At 49.8% G+C, this 23,958-nt stretch overlaps 1 protein-coding gene across 4 annotated transcripts in view; it reads left to right on the top strand.

The window, feature by feature from the left end:
• KDM4A (lysine demethylase 4A) overlaps positions 1-23,741 on the top strand; it is a 41,001-nt gene extending 17,260 nt beyond the window's left edge. For 3 of the 4 annotated variants that reach the window (XM_061184334.1, XM_061184332.1, XM_061184333.1), the window contains 11 exons: positions 6,521-6,641; positions 9,939-10,120; positions 11,662-11,866; positions 12,338-12,414; positions 13,105-13,160; positions 14,818-14,926; positions 15,269-15,454; positions 18,255-18,425; positions 21,870-21,989; positions 22,510-22,602; positions 22,737-23,741. In XM_061184334.1, the coding sequence (XP_061040317.1) occupies positions 6,521-6,641; positions 9,939-10,120; positions 11,662-11,866; positions 12,338-12,414; positions 13,105-13,160; positions 14,818-14,926; positions 15,269-15,454; positions 18,255-18,425; positions 21,870-21,989; positions 22,510-22,602; positions 22,737-22,877 (1,461 nt within the window). In that variant the 3' untranslated portion in view covers positions 22,878-23,741. Of the gene's footprint in view, positions 1-6,520; positions 6,642-6,890; positions 7,576-9,938; positions 10,121-11,661; positions 11,867-12,337; positions 12,415-13,104; positions 13,161-14,817; positions 14,927-15,268; positions 15,455-18,254; positions 18,426-21,869; positions 21,990-22,509; positions 22,603-22,736 lie in introns of those variants that run through there. The other variant, XM_061184335.1, reaches the window with a different exon arrangement.
• The last annotated feature ends 217 nt before the right edge of the window (positions 23,742-23,958 follow it).

Raw genomic sequence — 23,958 nt, 5'->3', positions numbered from 1 at the left:
CCTTGACATGCTGGCGTCCTCTTCACTTTACTCTGTAATGGTTTGTACGACTGCTCTGGGCTAGGTAGGACTGTGCCTTCAAGGAGCTCATAGTCTAGGCAAATAGATGCGAGCAGGGAATTCTAGAACCTGGTGATGATCATTGCAGCACAAGTGGAAGAGTTAGCAGCTCGGCCTGGGGTTGGGGTGAGGAGGCAGAGAGACAGCAGGGGAAGGAGCTTAGCGGGAGCACGCTGGGAGGATGGGATGAAATTGGAGCGGGAATCTAGGGGAGGAGAGGGTTCTGTTTGGTGCTGGGGGCTCCTGCCAGGGTCAGAGCAGGTCGGGGGTCCACAGTGGTTTTGTTGGTCTCAGGAATATGGGATGAGAAGGCCTTGGAAGGTGCGGGTGGGCCATGTTAGGAGCCGGGTCCTGGAGTTCTGAGGCTCTTTGACTTGAGAGTCAGGGGGTGGGGGGCAGTGGAAGTTTCCCTGCCATGTGTTTTTGGAGATTGAAGATTTCTATAACATGTTTTTTAATACATAAAGATGCATATGGTATAATACAGTGAACTACAAATACTCATCGTCAAGATCTAACAGTTGTCAATATTTTGCCACATTTACTTCATCTGTCCTTTTTTTTTTTTTTTCTTCTTTGTGGCTGTGCAACTTGTGGGATCTTAGTTCCCTGCCCAGGGATTGAACCTCTGGCGCAGTGAAAGCGCTGAGTCCTAACCACTGGACCGCCAGGGAAGTCCCCATCTGTCCTTTTTTTATTTGCTGAAGTATTTTATAACAAATCCAGATGTCATGTGATTTCTTCCCTACTTCGGTGTGTATCTAAAAAATATGGGTGTTTTCTTAATCACCATGCCATTTTATACCTAACAAAATTACAGAAATTCTCTAGCATCATCTAATACCCAGTCCACAATCAAATTTCCCCAGTAGTCTAAACAAAATTTATTTTACAGTAGGTTTGTTTGAATCAAGATTTAATTAATCTTACATCTTATGTCTGTTCATTATGTCTCTTAAGTCTGCCTTAATCTAGAGCAGTGCCCCTCTGTCCACCTGCCACTGACTCACTCAAAGAAACTGTCAGTTGTTCTTTGGATTGCCCAGTGAAGCGTTTTTTAATCTTTGCATTGATGTCTTGGAAGATCATTTTGAAGCAGTATAAAGGTTTTTTGGGGAAGAAGGAGGCAAAATTAGAAACAGCAGAGGTTCTCTTGAAGATGGAATTATAGATGATTTTCACTTCCTGCATTTATAAATTGTTTGAATACTTTTTATGAATACGTGTTATTTTTATAATCAAATACTTCTCCTTTAGGACAGGAGGAAAAATGGTTTTCAAGAGGGAAATCAGTTTGGAACCTGTTCCTTTAGTCTGAGAGGTGGTGAGGACCTGAGCCGTGAGGTGGTGGCGGGGGTGGATGGGGGGGGCTGGGGTAATGACTGCTTGGAAGGTGGGAGCCCGGGGCCGGGGGCTGGTGTGGGGTGAGTGGGAGGGCAGTGCAGGGGTGACCTGGAATTCTGGCTCGTGTTACTTACCAGATGGACAGGGGTGTATCGGTGGAGGATGGAGGTGGCAGGAAAAGTGAAGGGGTTATTTGAGTGTGACTCAGGTGTGAGTTCAGCCTGGGGCATGCTGAGTGCGACCTGCTTGTGAGGCAGGCATTGGAGACGTGCATACACACACCTGAGGTGGGTAGTTTTGGGAGTCACCTTCACCTGGAGGGTGTCGCTGGGTGTGGGAGAGTTCTCCCATGGGGCATGTGGAGCGTGAAGAGCAGTTTTCACAGTGCGGGTGTTGGTAGAGGGCCCGGGAAGGAAAAGGACAAGCAGAAGAGAGCAGCCAGAGGTTCAGGGAGCTAGGAGAGGGTGTGCAGAGCCGGGGAGGAGAGGGTGGAAGACGGTGGCAGCCGGCCGAGTGGGCCTGTGTTAAAGAGGGGGCGGTGGGACATAATGAGGGTGGTGTGGGGCGGGGGGAAGCTCTGACAGGAGGGAGGGCTGGGGTCTCTAGCAGAGGCGGGCACAGGAGAGGATGGCTACAGGTGGGTGTTTTATTGTGGTAAAATATGCATGACATAAAATATCACGCTAACCCTTTTTTAGTGTACAGCTCAGGGGCCTTAAGTGCCTTCATATTTTGGTTTCTTTTTTTTTTTTTTTTTTAACATCTTTATTGGCGTATAATTGCTTTACAATGGTGTGTTAGTTTCTGCTTTATAACAAAGTGAATCAGTTATACATATACATATGTTCCCATATCTCTTCCCTCTTAAGTGCCTTCATATTTTGTGCAGCCCTCACCAGGCTGCAGATAGTTTTGCGGTGGGAAGAGGCAGTTGTCTGTCCTGGAGCAGTCCTGCGCTCGTTGGGGCCCAGCTCCTTTTCAAAAGCCAGTATTCCTGGAAACCTTTCGTTGCTTCTCAGCTGCGTCCCTTTCTCTTTCCAGTCCCTCTAGCACTTTGCTCCTCGTCTAAGACGCTGTCTTGGTCTCGGTGCGGTTGTCACAGGCGGGTGAAGGTGCACTTCTAGGAGCCAGGTACTGGGCCACATCCAGCCTTGCCTCTTGCGGCACGGGCGTGGTCCCCAGGGCCTGGCCCAGAAGCCTCTGTAAACGTGGGTGGAACGAATGGAAGTTTAGCTCCAGTAAGAAGCTGACCTGAGGGTTGATTGATTGGGTGGAATGGCAGACTGACAGTCAAGGCTTGGGCAGAAGCTGAGGCACTCTGCCTGTCCCTGGAGAGGTCTGATAGCATCGTGTCTATATCTGGAAACAGCTGGGTTTTGAAGAACACCCTTGTGGGCCCCCTCCCCTCACTTTGAGCGTCCCCCAAGGTGTAATTCGGGCCGTCTGCTATTCAGTTTATGTGCTGCCGTCTTGTGTCAGGGGCCACGGTAAAAGGGCCCCTGGTTACTGACTGCCGAAGCACCACAGCCTGAGTCTTCACACAGCAACGTGTCTGCTGCAGAAGTTCTTGTTGGTTCAGGCTGCTTTGAAAAAGTGAGTTCCCTAAAGAAGGAGAGAGAACACTTGGTTCTTCGTACAGAACAAGCCCCATCAGGAACATTGACCTTGACCTGGCTACCCATGTGTCGGGGGTAACAGAGAACTCAAGAGAGAGCCTGGAGCTCCAGCTCTCTTGCCGGCAGCGGCCTGGGAGACCTTGCATGCCATCCCACCCCATCCTCACCAAGAGCTCTGAGGGGCAGTGCTCTTTACCCCGTTTTATTACTGGGTTGCCACTTGCTCGGGCTCACATGGCTAAATGGTTGAACGAGGATTTGAACCCAGCTCTTTCTGTTAAATCCTGCGGGAAGTTAGAAATTGGAGTACATTGCAGGGAAAGGCAGCACTGTGAGGAATTGGAGGAGGAGTATTTAGCTAGAAGAGGAGAAAATGTGGAAGGATGTTCAAATATTTGAGTAGATCTGACCGCTTTGGTCAGAGGCAGAGTGATGGTAGCAGAAAGGGCAGACTTAGGCTCTGGCTGGGTTGTAAGCCCCTTAGGGTTAGAAATCCCATATCACCATCTCTGTGTTGCCGCAGCACCAGGCATGGTACGCTGGGCATATCTGCTGGGCGCGCAGGAGACCCTTTGGTTAAACAGATGTGGACAGAGGCGGCCTCCTCCTTTCCCGAAGCCAAGTTCTGGTGTTCTTGGTCCTGACCCTGCTACCTCCTCCAGTGCTTGCCTATAAAATGATTCGTCTCCACCTCCTACCCCATATTCATTTTCTGTTGCTGCTTTAACAAGTTACGCAAACTTAGTGTCCTAACACAGATTTACCATCTTCTTGTTCTTCAGTTCAGAAGTCTGAAATAGGACTCATGGTGCTAAAGGCAAGGTGTCTTCAGGGCTCTGTACCTTTCTGTGGGAAGTCCATTTCCTTGCCCTTTCCAGCTTCCTTGGGGGCACCCGTATTCCCTGGCCATGGCCCTTGCCTTCCACCTTTAAAGGCAGCAACATCTGGCCAAGTCTTTCTCATGTCACCTCACTTTGACAGTGACTCTTCTGCTTCCTTCTTCCATTATTAAGCGCTGTTTGAATACATCGGGCCCATCCAGATAATCCAGGATGATGGTCATCTGATTAGCAACCTTAACAGTTCTTTGTCATGTTAACCTAACGTATTCACAGGGATTATTAGGACTCTGCATCTTTGGGGGACAAGCTTCTTCTCCGACCATAAAACCATACTCACAAAGCCCCTATCTTAAAATACAATTGGAGGAAATTTCCTTCTCAAGCTACCATCTCATTCCTTTCCTGGTCTTCGCAAAAATAGCCTGTGTGGTGTACTCACTCCCTAGTTCCTTATTGTGTGTCTACTGGAACTTATCTCTAAAAATGTCCTGGCACCTCCCAGTTGCTGAGTCCCTTGGCCACTGCCTGCTCAGCTCTTCTGTAGTGTTTGAACTGTGGATTTCCCACTTGAGGGCCCCTTTCCCCCAGCATCTCCTCTTTCTTCTTACTCCTGTCCTGGAAGCCTTGGTCTCCAGTCAATTTATCTTCCACTGATCATCTCATCCACTGCATGATTTAAATTCTGAGTCTGATGTTGAGGATTCCCAAATCCACAGCTCTTGCTCTGACCTCCTTTCTGAACTCCCAGGCTGAATTTCTTCGTGCCCCCTGGGTATTTCCAGATGAAGGACCCACAGGTAGGTGTTGTGTGTACCATACGCAGCACGTTTAACTTGGCTAACTTGGCTTGTTACCACTCCCCCCTCGTCCACAGGAGCCCTCTTAGTCTCTCTCACCTTGGAGACCCAGGCTGGAAATCCCCACCATCATTGGTTCCTTTATTCTCATGCCTTTACTTCCTAGTCTCTGCCACATCTCACGTTTAGGCCTGTTATCTAGGTGGTCTTCGTAGTAGGGGATGCAAGAAGATTATGGGGATGCAGGAATCAAATAATGGAACTTTATTTTTATCTTAATCCTTTTACAGTCTATTTTTGTTTTGAAGTGTTTTAAAGTACATGAGTGTATATGATTCATCAGTAAGTATACATGTGTTGGGGTGCATATCCCTACATTTTTTATTTTCCTGGTAACACTGTCAGATAAATTTGGTACTTCCAGTTTGTTTTAGGCAAAGAACCCCTTCTTTAAGTGACCTCTTACTCATTTAAAAAATGTAAATCAAAAGCAGGGCTGTTGTGTGTTGGAACGGAGCCCCACGTGTTCACTCTGATGGAGGCTTTCTCAGGCCTCTTGATGTACATTTTGGAAACTGCTGCTTTAGACTGTCGGTGTAGCTCAGGGCTGATTAAAGTGTGTGCTTGTGTTAGCCTTTCGTGGACCTCAGTGGTAGGAGATCCCTACCATCCTCACTCTTCCACCGCATGGCACGCTGCCGTGAGCATCATCACTCACGTAAGCAGGGAGCACATCCTAGCGGTCCCATCTCTTCACACCTTCCTTCCCCGGGCAGACCTTCCGACTCCGTAGAGTCTCGGTAAATATTTGTTGAATGAATGGTCAAATAGACCCTCAATTTATGTTTAGAAGAGCAGGCTCTGTACTACCTGCATGTGACCTGCTCAGCATTTTGTTCTTCTTGACATTCCAAGTGTGGGCCTTAAGTCCTGGGGTTCTGTGTAGTTGCACGTGGAGTCTGCAGGCCCAGTGTCCCTTCTCCAAGGTGGCACTGCAGTGCTGACACTTCTCTGCAGTGCTCTAAGGCATTGGTTTTGGTCACGGTTGCAAAGTGGCCCTCTTCCAGGCCTCATTTCTTTGCTCAGTGGGTTTTGCTATAACCCGTGTCTCCTACTGTCAGTATAACCAAGTGTTAAATGTGTTGGTTAGAAGGAAGCTCTGATGTGGTATTACTGGTTCAGTCCTGTACCCCTTAAACCTAATTACATTTGCTCTGACATTACGTGAATGCAGCGTTAAATCAACCTTTCTTTCTGCAGCTGGGCCAGAGTTTCAGAGGCGCTCTCTGTCTTGGCTGATGTTCTCCCCTGGAGAAGAGGATCAAAGAGTATCAGCTAGAGCTGAGGTCTTGACAGTGCATGAGGAGAAGTGACCTACTTTCTTTTTAATGGGTCCGCTACTCCTCACCCCTTTGAATGTGCTCTGGCCTTTCAAACCTGTTTGGCCCAGCTGCCTGGTACTTTGTAACAGGTGCTACTGGCCTCCTGGTCCAAGGAAAGGGGCTTCTGGGGCTCTCAGATGCGGACGCATGTCAGTGAGCTGAAGGAAGGGGCTCTCCTTTAGAGCTGGAGTAGGTTTATTTTTGGTACATTTGTTTCAGCCTGCTTCTGAGAAGGCCAGGACCCACACTGACTAGGCACAAATTTTGCCCTAAACGGTTTACATAATCCTGGTTTACACTGGTTTGCATGACACTGTTGTTTTGGCTTTTTCTAAGTCAGGTGTTTTCCATGTTGGGTTTTACATTTCTCTGTGTCTCTCTGCCCCGCTCTTTCCCTTGGTTTTCATTGTAAGATTGACTTCTGCTGTGTCCCGAAGTGGAGGCAAGACCAACTTGATTCCTTCTTGTGGTTTGCCCAGGTTGCGGATGAATACATGTTTTCCCTGGAGGAGAGTAAGAAGTCCAAGGGCCGTCGTCAGCCCTTAAGCAAGCTCCCCCGCCACCACCCGCTCGTGTTGCAGGATTGCGTCAGCGATGATGGTAAGTGTTGTTTTCACTCTTCACCAGAGGAAAGCCGCTCTCACTGCATCAGGACCTCCTCCGACAGGACCTCAGGAGGCCAAGCTGAGGGCCAGGGGTGGGCCTGTGGCTTAGCTCTTCTCCCAGATACTCCATAAAGAGGGTAGGATTTCAGGATATGGGATTTATAATCAGATTTCATTATATGTTTGAGTGTCTTGGAATGTGCCTAATACGGGATAATTGGATGCAAGTTCTTCCCTCTCTTAGGAGGTCCAAGGCTGATTTTTCAGGATAGCAGGTTCTGTCACTGATGCCAAGCCCTGCGCTGAATGTGTGGCGACAAAGATAACTGAGATGTGTCCATGCCCTCAAGAAGCTCACAGGGAAATGCACTGATCTAAAGGGAGGAGATGTTAATCCAGGCAGACGGGACAGTGCCAGTAACCATGGCAAAGACAAGCAGGAAGGTATATTCAGAGGAACCAGCTTGCTGCGGCTGGCGTTACAGGGCCAGGCCAGGGTGAGATGGGCAGAGGAGGAGGAGTGAGGTGGTCGTGAGCCAGAGTACTTTGCCCATGGGCGTTCCGAGCCTTGGAAGTGTTTTAAGCAGAGGGGTGATGCAGGTGGATTTGCATTAGAAAGATTGTTCCTGGACTTCGCTGGTGGTGCAGTGGTAAAGAATCCACCTGCCAATGCAGGGGACACGGGTTCGAGTCCTGGTCCGGGAAGATCCCACGTGCCGCGGACCAGCTAAGCCCCTGCACCACAACTACTGAGCCTGCGCTCTAGAGCCCGCGAGCCGCAACTACTGAAGCCTGCGTGCCACAACTACTGAAGCCCACGCGCCTAGAGCCCGTGCTCCGCAACAAGAGAAGCCACCGCAATGAGAAGCCCGCGCACTGCAACGAAGAGTAGCCCCGGCTCACCGCAACTAGAGAAAACCCACGCACGGCAATGAAGACCCAACACAGCCAAAAATAAATAATAAATAAATAAATAAATTTTTAAAAAAAAGAAAGATTTTTCCTAGGGATTGCATCTTAGGAGCAGAGGGCTTTTGTCATGGCCTCTGTGAGATATGAGGGTCTGAACTAGGACGGTGGAGGTAGGGGTGGGGGAGGGGAAGTGGTGAACCTGTTGGGAGGATAAAGTCCACTGGATTTGGCAACCTGACGTGGAGCTGTGAGGGTGGTAGGAAGAGGAAGCCTGAGCTGAGTGCCTCCCTGGGTTCTAGCGTTGCTTGGGGTGTGTGGAGGTGGTATTTGTTATCTCTATTAAATGTGGCTGCTCGGGGAGAGAGCACAGAGGCTGGGGTTAGGAAAACTGAGGAAGAGGAGCCTGTGAAGGAGACAGAGGGGAGTAGGCAGGGATGCAGAGGAGAACTGGAGCTCAGGGAGTGATCGCCATCAGTGCAGTGTGGTCTCCTGTGCTGCCCGGAGCCCACAGACCCCGTAAGATCTGCCAGTGACCAGGCCCCTTTTTACTGCTGCCTGATGCCCAGCCTCCTCCTACCCTGTCCTGTCCTTGCCTGCGCCCACGGAAAGCCCAGAGTCTCATCAGCCCTTCCTCTGCTCCACAAGCCTCACGTTCCCTTTCTGATCTGATGTCAATGCCCATCTCTACTGTTTTCCTTGGTAGAAAGATCATGATTAGCTTGGTGGGGAAAGCCTCTTCAGACCTTGTAGCCAGAAGCAGGCAGACTTCCATGCAGAGTCTTAGAAACCCTCTGGGGTCTTCCTCCAGCCCCTGTGGGGGTCTCAGTTCCTCTGGGTCGCAGCATCCTAGCTTCTTGATTTCTCCCCAATGCACTAAAGCAATGTAGACTGTAGAAAACTGGGGAAGCAGAAAAAGTTACAAAGAGGACAGCAAGATTACCCCACAGAGATGACTACTGTGAACACTTTAATGTGTTAATCTTCCTGACTGTCCTCGTCAGATGTTAAATTATGTCCATGTATGTCTTTTTATAATAACGTGAGGTCATAATATACCTCCCTCAAACTTTTTATGATTAAAAAATTTCAAACGTGGAAAAGTTGAAACAATAAGAATACTGTGTGTCGCTTCCAGTATTCAACAGCTGTTGCCATTTTGCCATAATCACTTGTCTCTCCCTATGCATTGCTTACGTACGAACAAGTACATGCACATTTGCTGTATCGTTTGAAAGTCAGCTGTAGGCGTCAAGTCACTTCACTTAAAGTGCACCGATAGGCATCTCCTAAGGAGGATTGTCTCCTGTATAAAACCCACTGTCATTACACCTTGGAAAGTAAGCAGTAACTTCATAATGTCCTCTGATTCTCAGTCCATATTCATCTTTCCCTGCTCATTCTAAAAATGTGTTTTTTTAGCTTTTTCCCTTTAAACCGGTATGAACCAAACTAGGGTGACGCACTGCATTTGGAAGTTTCTTTAGTCTCTTTTAGTCTCACACACCCCTCTCTCCACTGAAAACATTTTTTCTCAATTGAGGCATAACATATTCAGTGAAGTACATATGCCTTAACTGTATAGCTCAATGAAGTTTTATCTCTGTAAACTGTAAAAGTTTGATTCCTACAGTTTTCATTTAACATAGTGAACATTTTCATCATTCGTTCAGTATTCACAAGTAGAACGATTCTTGGCCACTTTTGGTTTTATAAGCGGAGCAGATGTCAGTGTGGTAATTTTTCTGTTGTGATCGTGAGCAGTCCGTTTCTGTTTCTTCCCTCCTGTCTCGGTCACTCTTGTTCTGGCCAGGATGCAGAAAATATCTGTGCTTGGATTTTGGCACCACGGCTCCTGGCTAGGCCTGATTGATGGGGCTTACAGGGGTTGATTTTAATTGTCTGCATCTGCCTAAATACGCTGTGGTACCCTTCACCGAGGTCACATGCACTGGCACCTGCCAGATCCCTTTGGATTAAACATGACTGAAGGCGGAGGAGATAACTATTTATTTGCACTGAGCTTGGGTTGCAGGGAGTAAACACATAAATGGGTATCTTCCGTAGGTATGTTCCAGAGCTTTCCTTGGGCTACTCAGCATAGGACTCCAGGGTCTCTTGGAAAGTACGCCTGTCTGGGAAGGAGTGAGAAGGTCATTGGAGGGGCTGTAGCCATGGATTGCAGGGCTCCCCACAACATCATCCAAGTGTTGAAGGAGTCTTTTGCAGATCGCCTCTGCCCTTTGCCTTTGTCACCCATAGGATCTTGGGTTAGTCCAAACCTGGGACCAGAAGCCTGGGCTGAGCTCGTCGGCTCTCCGGGCAGAGCCATAGATATGCAGGGCTGGTGCTGACTGACTCACGCCCCTGCTTCCTCCTCTAGATGTATCAGAACAGGGGACCCCCGAGGAGGAGGCTGAGGAGACGGAGGCCTGGGCCAAGCCCCTGAGCCAGCTGTGGCAGAACCGACCTCCAAACTTTGAGGCCGAAAAGGAATTCAACGAGGCCATGGCCCAGCAGGCCCCTCATTGCGCCGTCTGCATGATCTTTCAGACTTACCATCAGGTAAGCCCACCACATGCCCTCTGTTTACCCGGGACCAGCGCTCAGAGGAAAGCTAGGTTTAATGGTGGGGACATAGCTTGGGAAAGGCATGTTTTCCTAGTGTCTTCGGCCCCATCCCTGTGTTGGAAAGGCTTCAATTCACCAGGCAGATAGCCGCGCAGCAATGCGGGTGTTCACTTGAGAATGCTTTGGGGAAGAGCTGCGGGCGTGGCTTAGGCTCTGGGGGATTCCCTGCTGCCCTTGGCACTCACACTGTTTGCTGAGGGATCTGCTCTTTTGTTATTCTAGTCAGTGATGATTCCTTCCAGGTGGTTTGTCGACCTTGCCCCGTCAGTCTGGAGAGCAGGGGATTTCTTTAAATCATTCTGAACAGCAGGTGAAGAGCCAGGTCCTCCAGTGTTGTCTCTTCTTTCCTTTCCCATTGCCACCGCGGATGTTGGCAGTAGTGGAAGGGAATTTGGGAGGTGTAGGAGCAGAGGGCCTGCAGGAGGGAGGGGGATGGGAAAGCACCCTGGCTGAGCTTAGCTGTGCCCCTCCCACTCCTGGGGCATTTGATGGCTTCACCGTCATGGGTCTCTTTGGGTCCAGCTCTAGGAGGCCAGGAAGGCACCCACAGATCGCATGTGCCAGATGACCAGGTCAGTCTCAGCTGGGACCTACACAGGGTGGCATGTAGAGAACCAGTTCCCTGATGGTGGTTAGAGTAGCATGGCTGCCACTGAGCCTGGCAGGGCCCCAGGTTCATGTTTGCCAAAGAATGAAACTTCAGACCAGAGTACTTTTGAGTTAGTAACTCATTCCTTCTTTCCACTGACCAAAAGCAAACCCAAAAGATCTCAATGTGCCCTTGCCTGTGAGGGAAGCAGGCAGATGGCCAGGCTGTACTGCCAGTAGATCTGCTGAGTGGGCCTCAGAGTTTAATGAATGGCATAGGCTTGGGGGGTGACATGTTTCTGGGCCCCGTCCTTGGAACCGGGGTGATGGTGCCATCCAGCGGCAGATTCTTGCAGTCAGGCTGTTTGCCAAGGGAAGTACATGGACATAACGTTCTTCCCGAAGGGGCCCCAAGCCAGGAGCGGCTCTCGGGGCTCCAGCCATGTGACAGTGCTGCAGCTCAGGTGACTGCTGACATGGGCCCCGAGAGGAAATCAGTGCTGGCCCACGGAAGCACCTGCTCTGGGGCCTCTCCCTGGGTGGGGCCCCCATGCCGTGCATCGCAGCGGGGAGCCGCCAGGAGCAGCCTCGCCAGCCTCTCAGTGCATTTTATTACCACTTGGTTTGGGAAGATTGAAATCCCAGTTGCCTCTCACCTCGCTTCCTTTTCTCACTTGTCCCTGGGGGCCTTTGTTTGATGCTGCTGTGAGAAATTGAATTGGAGTCATTGGAGGTAACTTCAATTAGCGGCTCTGGGGTAATGGCTGTGCACCCGGGAGCCGTAGCGGGTGCCCTGTCAGGAAGAGAGCAGCTTTCTGCTGACGTTGCAGGCGGAGAGCTGAGGACACGGGGCTGTTCACTGAGGTGTGCACTTGCTCCCTCCTTAGGTGGAGTTTGGAAGCCTTAGTCAGAACTGTGGCAGTGCTCCAGATTTAGCGCCCCAGAAGCAGAGGACCAAGCCATTGATTCCAGAAATGTGCTTCACCTCGACTGGGTGTAGCACGGACATCAACCTGTCCACCCCTTACCTAGAGGAGGACGGCACCAGCATCCTAGTGTCCTGCAAGAAGTGCAGCGTCCGGGTCCACGCCAGTGAGTGCCTCACTTCTTCTCTGCATCCAGTCCCAGGGGCAGGGGCGTCTGACTGGAAGTCCTGCCGCCTGTTGGCCTCCCTGCGACCTCCCAGTGACCTCCCCAGCCCCCCAGTGCAGATTGCTTATGTGTCTGTTCTTGGAGTTTGGTGCTGATTGAGTCTGAGTTTCCTATGACTCTGGGCTCCGTGCTTGCACTGTGTACCCTGGGCTGTCCCCTTGATTGTAGATACCGGGAGGGGATTAGTCTCTGCTGCTCGCTAGGTGTTGGTAGCAGTGAATCTAGTTTCTGACTTTTTGAGACTGGGGGCCATACTGTATGGCTGACCCGTGGGGGCCTTGATGCTAGAATTCAGGGGTTTCTGTAAGATTTGGTTGTAGTTTTGGGAAATAGTGTTTGGAAAAGTGTTGCAGGTCTACCTTCTGACTCTGGCCTCTGGGTTTAATTTGCTCACCTCGGTGTCCCTGTTAGGTTGCTACGGGGTCCCCCCTGCAAAGGCTTCTGAAGACTGGATGTGTTCTCGGTGTTCGGCCAATGCCTTGGAAGAGGTGAGTGCTTCCGTGCTGTTGCTGTCTCCCTGTGAGACAAGTTCGCTCAGGACCAGACTGTTTCACGCGGACTCTACGTCCCAGGGGTCTGTGCGGTGCCTGGGACACAGTGATGTCAGTGAGCATTGTCGGAGTAAATCCCCACGACAGTGAGAGTGTGTGCTGCCCACCTGTGGCAGGGCACGATGGAGTCTGGAAGCTGTGTTTGCTTCATTGTGTCAGGACCAAGTAGAGGTTTTCCTGTGGATGGACCATAACCTCCTGTAAAGAATTGAGCCATCCGGTTGGAGCATCAGAATGGGGCTCAGATGGTTCATTTGGTAGCTTTCTCTTCACTCCTCCCCTCTCTCTGGAACCTGGCAGTACCCACGTAGGAGGCAGTCCGAGCCCTGTAATGCCCCCAGCTTGAGCAGGGTATCACTCATGACTTTGCTTACAGTTGTTGTTAACAGTACCAGCGAAGACGATTAAGTTAAGTCAGGAGAATCATTGATGCATTTCAGCCTCGCGTGGCCTCCCTGTCTTCCTGCAGGGCAGGCCTGGTTACAAGGGCTGTGCAGGCGAGGCCCCGCATGCTGTGGGCTGCTTTCTCATGTGGAGGCTACCGTGGCCCGCAGGAAGTGGCGGGGAGAGCAGATGGGATGGTAGTGACTCGGTGGTGACCACTCTTCCTCCCCGTCTTCTTGGCAGGACTGCTGCTTGTGCTCATTGCGAGGAGGAGCCCTGCAGAGAGCCAATGACGACAGGTGAGTTCTCTGGGCTCTGAAGCCGAGTGCGGGCACACCGCCAGGGCAGTGGCTGTCATCGGTATGACTGACGAGGACTTGGGAAGCACATTGTTTGGGGCTGAAATAGCATTTCCAAGAGTAATTTTAAGGATGGGAAGCTGAGCAGTCCCAGAACTTTCCAACCCGAGCATCCCCTCTGAGGCAGCCTTGTAAGTAACGTCCTCCTTTTGGAGGAGCTAAGATGGACTCACGAGGGTACGAAGACCCTGTGAACATGATGCGGGGGCTTCGTGGCGGAAGTGAGGACAGTTACCTTGTTACAGCTGGGGCTGGTACAGAGGTGGCCACGGCTGTGAGCTAGTGAGCCCTTCCTGCAGGCAGACTCCCTGGCTGTTTGAAATGAGGGCGACTGTCCTTAAGAAGGACAGTGGGACATTGAGGAGAGCCCAGCCATGCCTACCCACTACTCAGTTGATTCTACAGAGGGTTCTGGGTACTCAGCCCAGAGCTGGGCTTCTTGGCCGTCCGGCAGCTCGCTTTCACTGAGCTGAATTTTTGTGCTTGGTCGTGGCCCAGTGGTTCAGAGGTAGAAATAAATGTATGGTGAATGAGGTTTTCGCCTCGAAGACCGGCTGCTTAGGGGAGAGTACTCCCAGGTCGATGGGGAACCAGCAGTGAAGACCCTGCTTCCAGCTAAAATCCTGTGGGAACTTGAAGCACACATACCACCCGGCGTCCTGCCTCACAGGAATCCCCTTCATGCTGTTCCAGATAAATGGCTGCTCTGCTTGCCGCTTCCACTCCTCTAAAGGCACTTTCCGCCGTGACTTGAGGTCACTGTGTTCCTCAGAATTGCAAGATAGTGCTGTTAAAGTTCTTCCTTTTTTGCAATGGAAAGGGCTCTGCTTGCACCTCCCACCTTTACCTCATGATCCTTGGTCTGCCCTCCAGGGCCATGCAAAACAAATCTGTTCCCACTCACACACTGCAGGTGGCTTCCACGCAGCCCCGACGCTGTCTGTCGTAGGTTTTCACATGGCTTGATCCTGAGAGTTTTCACCATCTTAGTTAATCTCATCTTGGTGTGTGTCAGTTTCCCCAAATGCCCAGAACTTACTTTAATAATTCTCTAAGGATGTCCGTTGAACAGACCTCTCAGAGTAAGTGGGGCTAGGGCCAGACCTTAAAGAGTGAGTCTCAGGTGGAGGAAGGGAGCAGAAGGGAGAGGTCACTTCGGCCCCGGGAAAGGTCTGGGCAAAGGCCTGGAGGGGGAGGGCTGGGATTACCGGCACATTGGGGCGCAGCTGGAGATATTTTGAGGAAGTGCCCAGGTCCTCTGGTAAAAGAGGTGTGTATGGGGCTCTCTTATTCTCACTCCCTGGAACCTGCCACATGCAATTAGCTGTGGCTCTGTTCCTGTTGCAACAGGCGGTGAGTGAGTGTGTCAGAAGTGTGACCCTGCGCTGACCCGGGACGTTGTGGTGGGGACCTTCTTCCACTTCCTCAGCGTGGAGACGCTTCTGGTCTTACCTCACTGGGTCCCAGGAACTTGCTGGGAAGTCCAGTGGTCACGCTGGGTAAGGGAGGAAACGCTATAGACAGGCCCATGTTAGAAGAGAAGGCCACAGGGCCTTGGAGCTGGAGGGGGACTGAGGTGGCCTTTGCCTTTTGGCAGGTGGGTCCATGTCTCATGTGCGGTGGCGATTCTGGAAGCGAGATTTGTCAACATTGCAGAAAGAAGTCCAGTGGATGTGAGCAAAATTCCCCTGCCCCGCTTCAAACTGGTAAGCAGAAAGAGATGGGCTTGTGACCCTACATTCTTTCCCTGTTTCCGAGTCTCTGGATAGAGGGGAACATAGCGTTTAGGAGGGCATCGCCTGGTTGGCCCAGTGGCCATCCTTTACCCCTCAGTTTTGGTCATGGTTTATGATTCTCCTCCTCTGGTTAAAACTACTTAGTGAGGATGCCTGTGACTGGACACGAGATTAACAGAGGGTGCGTGTACCCTCGTGTTTTGGGAAGGGGGTGGGCTCTTGCTCATAGGGCTCTGTGCGTTTGGGTGCGGGTACAGTAGAGGAGACCATCCTAGTTCCCAGAATCATTGGCCTGCTTCTCCTGTGTTGTAGAAATGTGTCTTCTGCAAGAAACGGAGGAAAAGAACTGCTGGCTGCTGTGTGCAGTGTTCTCATGGCCGTTGCCCAACTGCCTTCCACGTGAGCTGTGCTCAGGCTGCAGGAGTGATGATGCAACCAGATGACTGGCCTTTTGTTGTCTTTATTACCTGCTTTCGGCACAAGATCCCTAATTTGGAGGTGAGGAGGGCGCCATTCTAGAGTCCTCTCGACGGTTTCCAGGATCATTTTCTCTGCAGGCTCTCCATTTATTGTGTCAGCAAGTATTTCCTCAAGCGCTGTGCTTCTTGGAGACTGCTAATGAGTGTGGGATTAGGACATGGCCCCTGTCCATCCTCTACTTCCTGCTTTGTGCTTCCTAATCCAGTGGAACCAACTGCTTGTGGTTGATTCCTTGTTTGCCTCTCCTCCTGGATAAACTCCTTGAGGGTCCATGGCTTGTTAATCTGGGTGTCCCTATACTTAACACAGTGTCAGGGACATCGCAGAAGCTCTGTAAATGTTGTGAACTGATGGGAAGAAGAGTTAACCATTAACCCCCATACAGTAGTCATTTTTGCACTTCTCTGAACGGTGAAGCTTAAATGGGTCTTAAACAATAAGTAGGAATTGTGAGCAGGAGGGCAATCAAGTCTTCAGAAACAGAATGAGCGAGTCTCAGGAGAAGGAACGTGTGAGACTGGTTCTGGGAACGTGGCAGGGGATGGTACTGGAAAGGCCGGAAGTGCCAGAGGATTAAGGCCCTGGGCTGCCACACTTAGGGGTTTGACGTCTCTTCCACTAGGTAAGGGGAACTTTTCCAATATTATGATTTTGAGCTATATGTTTTTTTAACAGTTACTCTGGTGGTGGTTTGCAGAAAAGATTGAAGGAATAAGAATTTGAGGCCGGGAGACCAGTTAGCCTAGGCGAGAAGTGAGGTCTGAAATGGGAACACAGAGGGAGAGCTTTACGGTCACAGCCAATGCTGGGATCCTACAGTGGGTAGACTGACAGGGTTTGTTGGCTACCATGGGGAGAGGATGGAGAAAGAGGAAGAGGAAGGGGTGAGGGAGTGTGGATTCAAGATGACTCAGGCCACTCCCTTAAAGGTGGAAGGGATGCTAATATGGTGTTAACTGCGATCAGGAACTGAGATGGGGCAGGGCTGTTTTGCAGAGGAAAGTGGGGGAGATAAAAATGAGGGAAAGACCTGTAGACTCTGAGGTCGCTGGAACATTCTGATTGAGGTACCAGGAGGCAGCTAGATTAGCTGGATTAAGATTTGGATATTATCAGCCTTTAACAGCATAATTAAACCTAATTCCCGTTAGAAACTGGACTCTGGAGATTCCTAGTATAAGGAGCAGATAGATGGTGGAGCAGGAAGCAGTGAAAGCAGCTGAGAAGCAGAGAGACGTGGGGAGAAGGAGAGCCCCGCAGCCAGCAGAGGCTGAGGAGGGCCACGTGCTGTCGGGAAGACAGGGCTGGTGGCGGCGTCACTGTGCACCCCAAACCGGGGGTCCCATGGGTAGTCAGGTCAGAAGCCAGAGTGCCATCAGTGAATTACAGTCCAGTGGAGGAGACGCCAATGAAGGCTTGTCAACAGTGTGGTGAAAACAATCATAAAAGGAAGGACACAGTAGAGCACCAGCCCAGAGGACAAACTGTCCTCCACCATGGAAAGGGCCTCATTGGCTGACTGGATTCCCCTTTTTCATTAAAGATGTTCTACTGAGCACAAGAGGTGGGCGGAGGTGGGTTAGGAGCTTAGGAAGAGGGAAAAATAGTCGATATGGGAATGAGGAATAAAAGCTTGAGGTACCATTGAGTCCTGGCTGTGGTAAGGAGGTAGGAGCTTTGTGTTAGAACAGGATAGTGATTTGGTGATGATCATTAGCCCCCCATGCCCTCACATTGGCAGCTGTAGATGGCTGGTGCTATGAGGAAACGGGGTACTGTTGAGTATTTCTTTCACTGATTCATTCTTCACATACTTACTGGGCATCTGCTACATGTCAGGCACAGTTTTAGGTGCTTGGAACATGCTGGTGAACAAGACAACAGTGCCTGCCCTCCTGCTGCATTTAGCGTAGTTGAAAGACACGTAGAAACAAGTAAACGTACAGTGTATCAAATGGGGAGAAGTGCCGGCATAAGAGTGAAGCTGGATACGGGAATGGAGGAGGAGAGGTAGTAAGGTTGTCCATAAGTGGACACTTGGATGTGAGGGAGCCAATGTGCAGATAACTGAGGAAGAGCCTTTCAGGTAGAGGGAACAGAGGCACAAAGACCCTGAGGTGGGAACACGCTTAGCACGCATGCTCAGAGGACAGAAGGGAGGCCAGCATGGCTGGAGCACAGAGCTTGGGCAGCTTGGGGAGGGGCGGTTGGACACAAGACCACCAGATGCTCTGTGATTTCATTTGCATCAGGGACAAGTTCAGAATGAGAAGAAGGGTGATGTGAGGGCCCCAGAGATGGCAGAGCTGTGGAGCTGTGTATAGTATGCAGCTGAGGACATCCAGGGAACCTCAGTCTTTGTGCCCTGGCCCTGAGGGCAGAGCTGGTGCTAAGACCTGTGTGGAGCATTGTGTGGGGACCCTGGGCCTCAGATCACCTGTTGAGCGTCCACTTTGATGTATGTCTAAACTATGTGAATTAGTAGGTGCTGTTTGGTCAGCTCCTCGAAACGGTAGGGAAGTCACACGAGTCTGTTTTGGGAGTTTGTGGTGAGACAGGATGGTAAAGGACCAGTTGTGGACTGGGAATGAGGGAGGAGCTATATTTATGGGGAAAATATGACACTAGGTTCTTCCGTGTCCTGGCTGGGGTGTGGACATCTGGAAAGACCTGTTTCAGCTCCCATCTCCTACTCCTTTTTACTTTTCCATTCTCACGCTTATCTTTCCCTGGTAAAGAGGAGCCAACTGATCTTGGTCCCCATTTGCTAGGCCTGTCCGCTCAGTGTGGGCATAACCCAAGCCTCTGTTTTTTCCAGCGTGCCAAGGGGGCCTTGCAGAGCATCACTGCGGGCCAGAAGGTCATTAGCAAGCACAAGAATGGGCGCTTCTACCAGTGTGAGGTGGTAAGGCTCACCACGGAGACCTTCTATGAAGTCAACTTTGATGACGGCTCCTTCAGCGACAATCTCTATCCCGAGGACATAGTGGTAATGTCTGCAAGGAGCTTCGTGGGCATTTTGGGGTGGGGGAGTTTCTTGGTCTGACTGGCAGACTGGCTGTGGGCCTGCCTGCCTTTTCTATCCAGGCCCATGGTCCCATCATTCGGCCCCCAAACAGAAAGAAGTGTTTGTACTGGTCTTTCTGTACAAAGAATATTGTGTGCCGCTAGGGTACCCTGCTTCCTCTAGAAGCTTGTAGGAATTGGTGTTTTTTGCAGTTCTTTGTAACATACTTGTATTTTAGTCTAAACTACCCTTGAAGGTGTTCTGGTGCAGTGGAAGAAGAGCCCAGGCTTTGGAATCAGTCCAATGTGCCAGTACCAGCTTCATTGCCTAGTAGCTGTGTGATTTTAGGAGAATTAGCCAATTATCTCTTTTCTACCATGCCCTCTTAGTAGATTTATGGAATTTGCTTTTGGTTCTTTACAGTTGATGCCTTTGGGGGCTGAATAGAAACTGCTTGGAGATACCCCTGGCCTGCTTGTGTTATCAATACCTGAGACACTGGGGGCCCTGCCTGGACTCAATCCTAGGTTTCCTGGCTCTGGACTCAGCACTCAGTTCAGGTTTCCCCTGTCCATCGTCCGTCCGTCCGTCCGTCCGTCCTCATCCCCACCCCCCCACCCCCACTCCCACCCCAACCTCAACCTTTTCATGTTAGACCGAGCACCAGCCTAGTGGAATGAAGCCACTTCTTCCTTAAACAACAGGTATTTCCCACGTCTCTACCACGTTGGCAACTTAGTTGCTAAAAGTACATTCATTAGTTGTGAGGCAGACTTGCATGTAGTGAAGGTGGTATCAGTAGTGTTTGTGGCAGTAGACTAGCTATGCTTTATTAAGCTCTTCCAGTTTGCCAGACACTAGGCTAAGTACTTTACTCGGGTATCTCGGTCACTTCTCATACCAACTCTGAGAAGCAGGCGGTATCTCTAACTTAGAGAACACTGAGCTCAGGACTCTTATAGAAGTTACTGAGGACGCCAAAGAGCTTGTATTTTTGTGGGTTATGTCTATCAATATTTGCTCATTAGAAATTAAAACTGAGGTGAATTGATTTGAAATAATCCATTTTTTAACAAAAAATTATTTTAAGTAAAACAAAAAATATTAGAAGAGTGCCACTCTTCTACAATTTTGCAAACCTTTTTAACATCACATCTTCATTTTGTTGCAATATATTGTTTTGGTTAAAGTATGTGAAGAAAACTCGGTCTCACACAGATATGCGATTGAAAAAATGAGGAGTAAAATTTAAGTAGCCTTTCAGATGATTGTGGTCATCCTACTTTGATACTACACCAAACCTCAACGAGTGGTAGTTTCTTAAAAGTTAGCTGCAGTGTAGACTCTGAAGGCAGCTTGGTGAACATACCTTCTTACATTAACGTTCTTTGGTCTGTCTTGCACTGAGAATGGCTCTTTCACTCATGCGTGATTTTGCACCATCATCCATATTGGTGCAGTGGGCTATGCAGATCTTCCAGATGTTGTTAAATTTTATTAGACAATTCCAAAAAAATCACTTTCATTTGTAGCACTAAGCTCAGAAAAATCTTTAGATTTTAGGGAGCTTCAAGCTCATGGTGGTGACACAACTTTTCTGAAATTGTAATTTGTGCTTGAAAGCTTAGGTTTTATCATTGGCAGTATACTGTCAGTCCATTTTCCTCGAAGTGACAGGCTCACTTCATTCATTTTCAAGAAGATGTCTGCCAGTACCCAAGTCTGAATAACCACAGTTTGTCTGTCAGTCATTTTTTTCAAATCTGGTGTTTCATGAAAAAAGCAGTTACTTTTTACAACTCAAACAGTTACAGCATGCTTTTCCTCAAGACAACCATCATGCTTCAGCGTGTAGCAGAAGTGTCTTTTGAGTACTTACACATGTACTCAAAGATTGAGGTTTAACACAAAAATTTTTTCTGCTTCATCAAGGGACGTTGTTATGTGAAACCAGGTTTTTTTCTTTTGCTCCTAAATCATGAGTACACAGTGGTTAAGAATGCAGTAACAAGTAGTAGAGCTTAGGGCCATTGCCTCAATTTGTGCTGAGGCGCCAGCAGTTGCACCCGTGTTAGGTGTTATACCATCACTGGAAATGTCTGCACAGCGAAAGAGGCTAATGTTTTAATATTATTGTGAAAACCATCGTGCTCTCACAAGTTCCCTGCAAGTGGCTCAGGAACCCCCGCTAAGATCTGCAGACCATACTTTGAGAACTGCTATTATAGTAAAACTGAATATCCGAGAACTTAAGTGATTTATCAAAGATCACATATTTGGCTAGTTAAAACTTCCACTTCAGATTCTTTTGGGGGCAGTACTTTCTACTTAGTTGTTGAATTCATACACGATATAGTTGCTGAGTACCTGTCATTAATGAGTTGGCAATACAGTATAGAGCCATTTCTATTCAGTAAGTGAATTGGCGTGTAGAACCTTCCTAACTCTTGTCATGTAGTGGAATTGGTAGGAGCAGTTGGAATATCACAGCATTTTAGACTCTCTGCCCTACTTCTGCTCCAACATGTACTTTTTTGGGCCATGTCCGCAAGGACCTTCTCCCAGGTCTATGCATCAGACCTTTTATTCAGCTGCCATGAACATGTTCATACACTGACCTCCCACTATATACCAAGCCCTGTGCTGGGAATGCAGCAAGGACTCCACCCATCCTTAGGGTTCCCCCGTCTGCAGGGAGTAAAAGTCCTAAAGTTTTTTACCAAGTCCCGTGGTAGGTGGTCTTTTATTACCTTTCCTTCAAAAAAAAGGTTAAGAACCCTTTTCTTTCCTTTTTTTAAAAAATTTGTTTGTTTGTATTTATTTATTTATTTTTGGCTGCGTTGGGTCTTTGTTGCTGTGCGCAGGCTTTCTCTAGTTGCGGCGAGCAGGGGCTACTCTTCGTTGTGGTGTGCGGGCTTCTCATTGCGGTGGTTTCTCTTGTTGCAGAGCACGGGCTCTAGGCGCGTGGGCTTCAGTAGTTGTGGCACGTGAGCTCGGTAGTTGTGGCTCGCGGGCTCTAGAGCGCAGGCTCAGTAGTTGTGGCGCACGGGCTTAGTTGCTCCGCAGCATGTGGGGTCTTCCCGGACCAGGGCTCGAACCTGTGTCCCCTGCATTGGCAGGCGGATTCTTGACCACTGCACCACCAGGGAAGTCCTAAGAACCCTTTTCTTAAAATAGTTGAGTAAAGTTTGGGTATTTCTTCCTGGTAGAGCCCTGTCCCCTTGTCCCTTAGAGAGACAGTTGAAGGAACATGAGAAGGACTCTTGATCACGGCACATGTCTTTTACATTTATTAAGTTTATTATGGCTGCTTTTTTCTGTCACCTAGAAGCAGCAGCAGCCAGCAGAGATAATGGGGTGGACTTGGACTTAGTAGGTCTCTCAGGTGGACCTTCCTTTCACCTTTCTTCCTTAATGTTCCCTCAGAGTCAGGACTGTCTCCAGTTGGGTCCTCCTGCCGAAGGGGAAGTAGTCCAAGTGAGATGGACAGACGGTCAAGTCTATGGAGCCAAGTTTGTGGCCTCTCACCCCATCCAGATGTACCAGGTAACCAAAGGCTTTTGTTGGGGATGCGGGAGGGGACCTGATTAATTCAGTGTTTCCTCTTGAGCAAGAGGAAGTCTTTGCTCTTGGGAGAGCTAAGGCAGTGGTCCCCAACCTTTTTGGCACCAGGGACACCGGTTTCGTGGAAGACAGTTTTCCATGGACGGGGGTGGGGGTGGGCGTGTTTCAGGCGGTAACGCGAGCGGTGGGGAGCGGCAGATGAAGCTTCGCTCGCTCGCCCACCGCTCACCTCCTGCTGTGCGGCCCGGTTCCTAACAGGCTGGGGACTGGCACCAGCCTGCGGCCCGGGTGTTGGGGACCGCTGAGCCAAGGGATCAGTGACAACCCTTTTCAGAGCTAGGGGCTGCCCTGTGTCCAGTGTGCCAGGTATGGCTTCAAACATGGCAGGCCTTACTTCAGTGTTCTTAACCCTTCCTGTGACTGCAGGAAATGGCCCCTGTGCGTGATGGACCAGGGAGAGAGTCAGGGATATCTTAGCTAAAGGCCTTTGTTTCCTTGGTAGGTGGAGTTTGAGGATGGCTCACAGCTTGTGGTTAAGAGAGATGACGTGTACACGCTGGATGAAGAGCTTCCCAAGAGAGTCAAGTCTAGACTGGTGAGTGTGTGCTTTCTGTGTGCCCTTGGTTCCCCTCTGGGAGGGAGGGAACAAAGCAAGGATGTGTCCCTTTGTTTTTTTCTTCGGGCTCGTTGGCCATAAAGTGCTCATTTGGCTTGCCTATTCTTCTGTAGTCAGTAGCCTCAGACATGCGCTTCAATGAGATTTTCACGGAGAAAGAGGTTAAGCAGGAAAAGAAACGGCAACGAGTTATCAACTCAAGATACCGGGAAGATTACATTGAGCCTGCACTATACCGGGCCATCATGGAGTAGGTGCTTCCAGTGGCCAGGAGAGTCCCAGCCGCCAAGGCGAAAGCACTCTGGGGTTCCACAGCACAGCAGACACTTGGAACTCTGAAGTCTCTAAAAGTGAACTGTAAAATGAAAATGAATGAAATAACCGACCCCATCATCTTCTCACCCCACCCTCATCGCATTCCACTGTAAGGAAACGACAAGCCGTACTTGGGCATGTGGCAGCAGCCGCTGATCTCCCAGCTGATGGGCTGAGCACTGGAACGCTGTGGCTGCATGGGCCCCAGTCTGTAATGGGGTCGACTGTGCTGGCTGGGCTGGTTGCCCTGTTCCTGGCCTTGGACTTAGCTTCCTAATGATCACCTGCACCAACTAGGCAGAGGTGCTGGTGCTTGCCCTCTCCCCCTTTTTGTATTTATGTGTGTGTGTGTGTGTGTGTATGTATGTGTGTATGTATGTTTGGTCTGGACCAGCTTCTGCCAGCCCCTGGCCTTTACTTTCTTCCTTGCCTATCCAGGGCAACAAAAATGTGAAATTCTGCTCTCAGCTGAACTGAGTAAGGGCCCCTGGGGGTTGGCTGGAGATGGCTGTGGCATCTGTTTGTCTCTGGAACTGCCTCAAGAGAGTGCTGGCAAAGCTGCAGTGATGAGATGCTAAGGAGTTAACGCCACCTCTTTGCCTTCTCTTGAAGGAGAAGATAGGGGTAACCTGGGTGTGTGCCCATATCACTCTAGGCACAGAGCCCCTGTGGACAGTATTAAAGGGTGTGGGTGGGGAATACTCTGAAGGGGGATCTAATGATGGAAGCAGGCAGAGCCTGGCGGGTGAGTCTGTCAACAGAAAATTGGAATCATGCAGGGGCTGGGAGGGTTAAGATGAACTGGGGCCACTGGAGGCCAGGGGGGTGGGTTTAGATATGCCCCCTGGTGTGGGGGTGGGAGGGAGCTGATTTGGGAGTGGGGTGGGACTGGAGGGCAACACTGAAGGGGTTAAACAGGTTTTTGCTCCTTATGAATTTGTTTGCCTGGGCCCAGGGTTGGAGGGATTCACACTTATACCGTATGTATACAAGAATCAGATTTATAATACTTCCCCTTTT

This window comes from Eubalaena glacialis, chromosome 3, assembly GCF_028564815.1.
Source record: "Eubalaena glacialis isolate mEubGla1 chromosome 3, mEubGla1.1.hap2.+ XY, whole genome shotgun sequence".
In the NCBI taxonomy this organism is placed as follows: domain Eukaryota; kingdom Metazoa; phylum Chordata; class Mammalia; order Artiodactyla; family Balaenidae; genus Eubalaena; species Eubalaena glacialis.
Note: the sequence above shows the minus strand (reverse complement) of the source record. Positions and strands in the feature narration are given on the sequence as shown.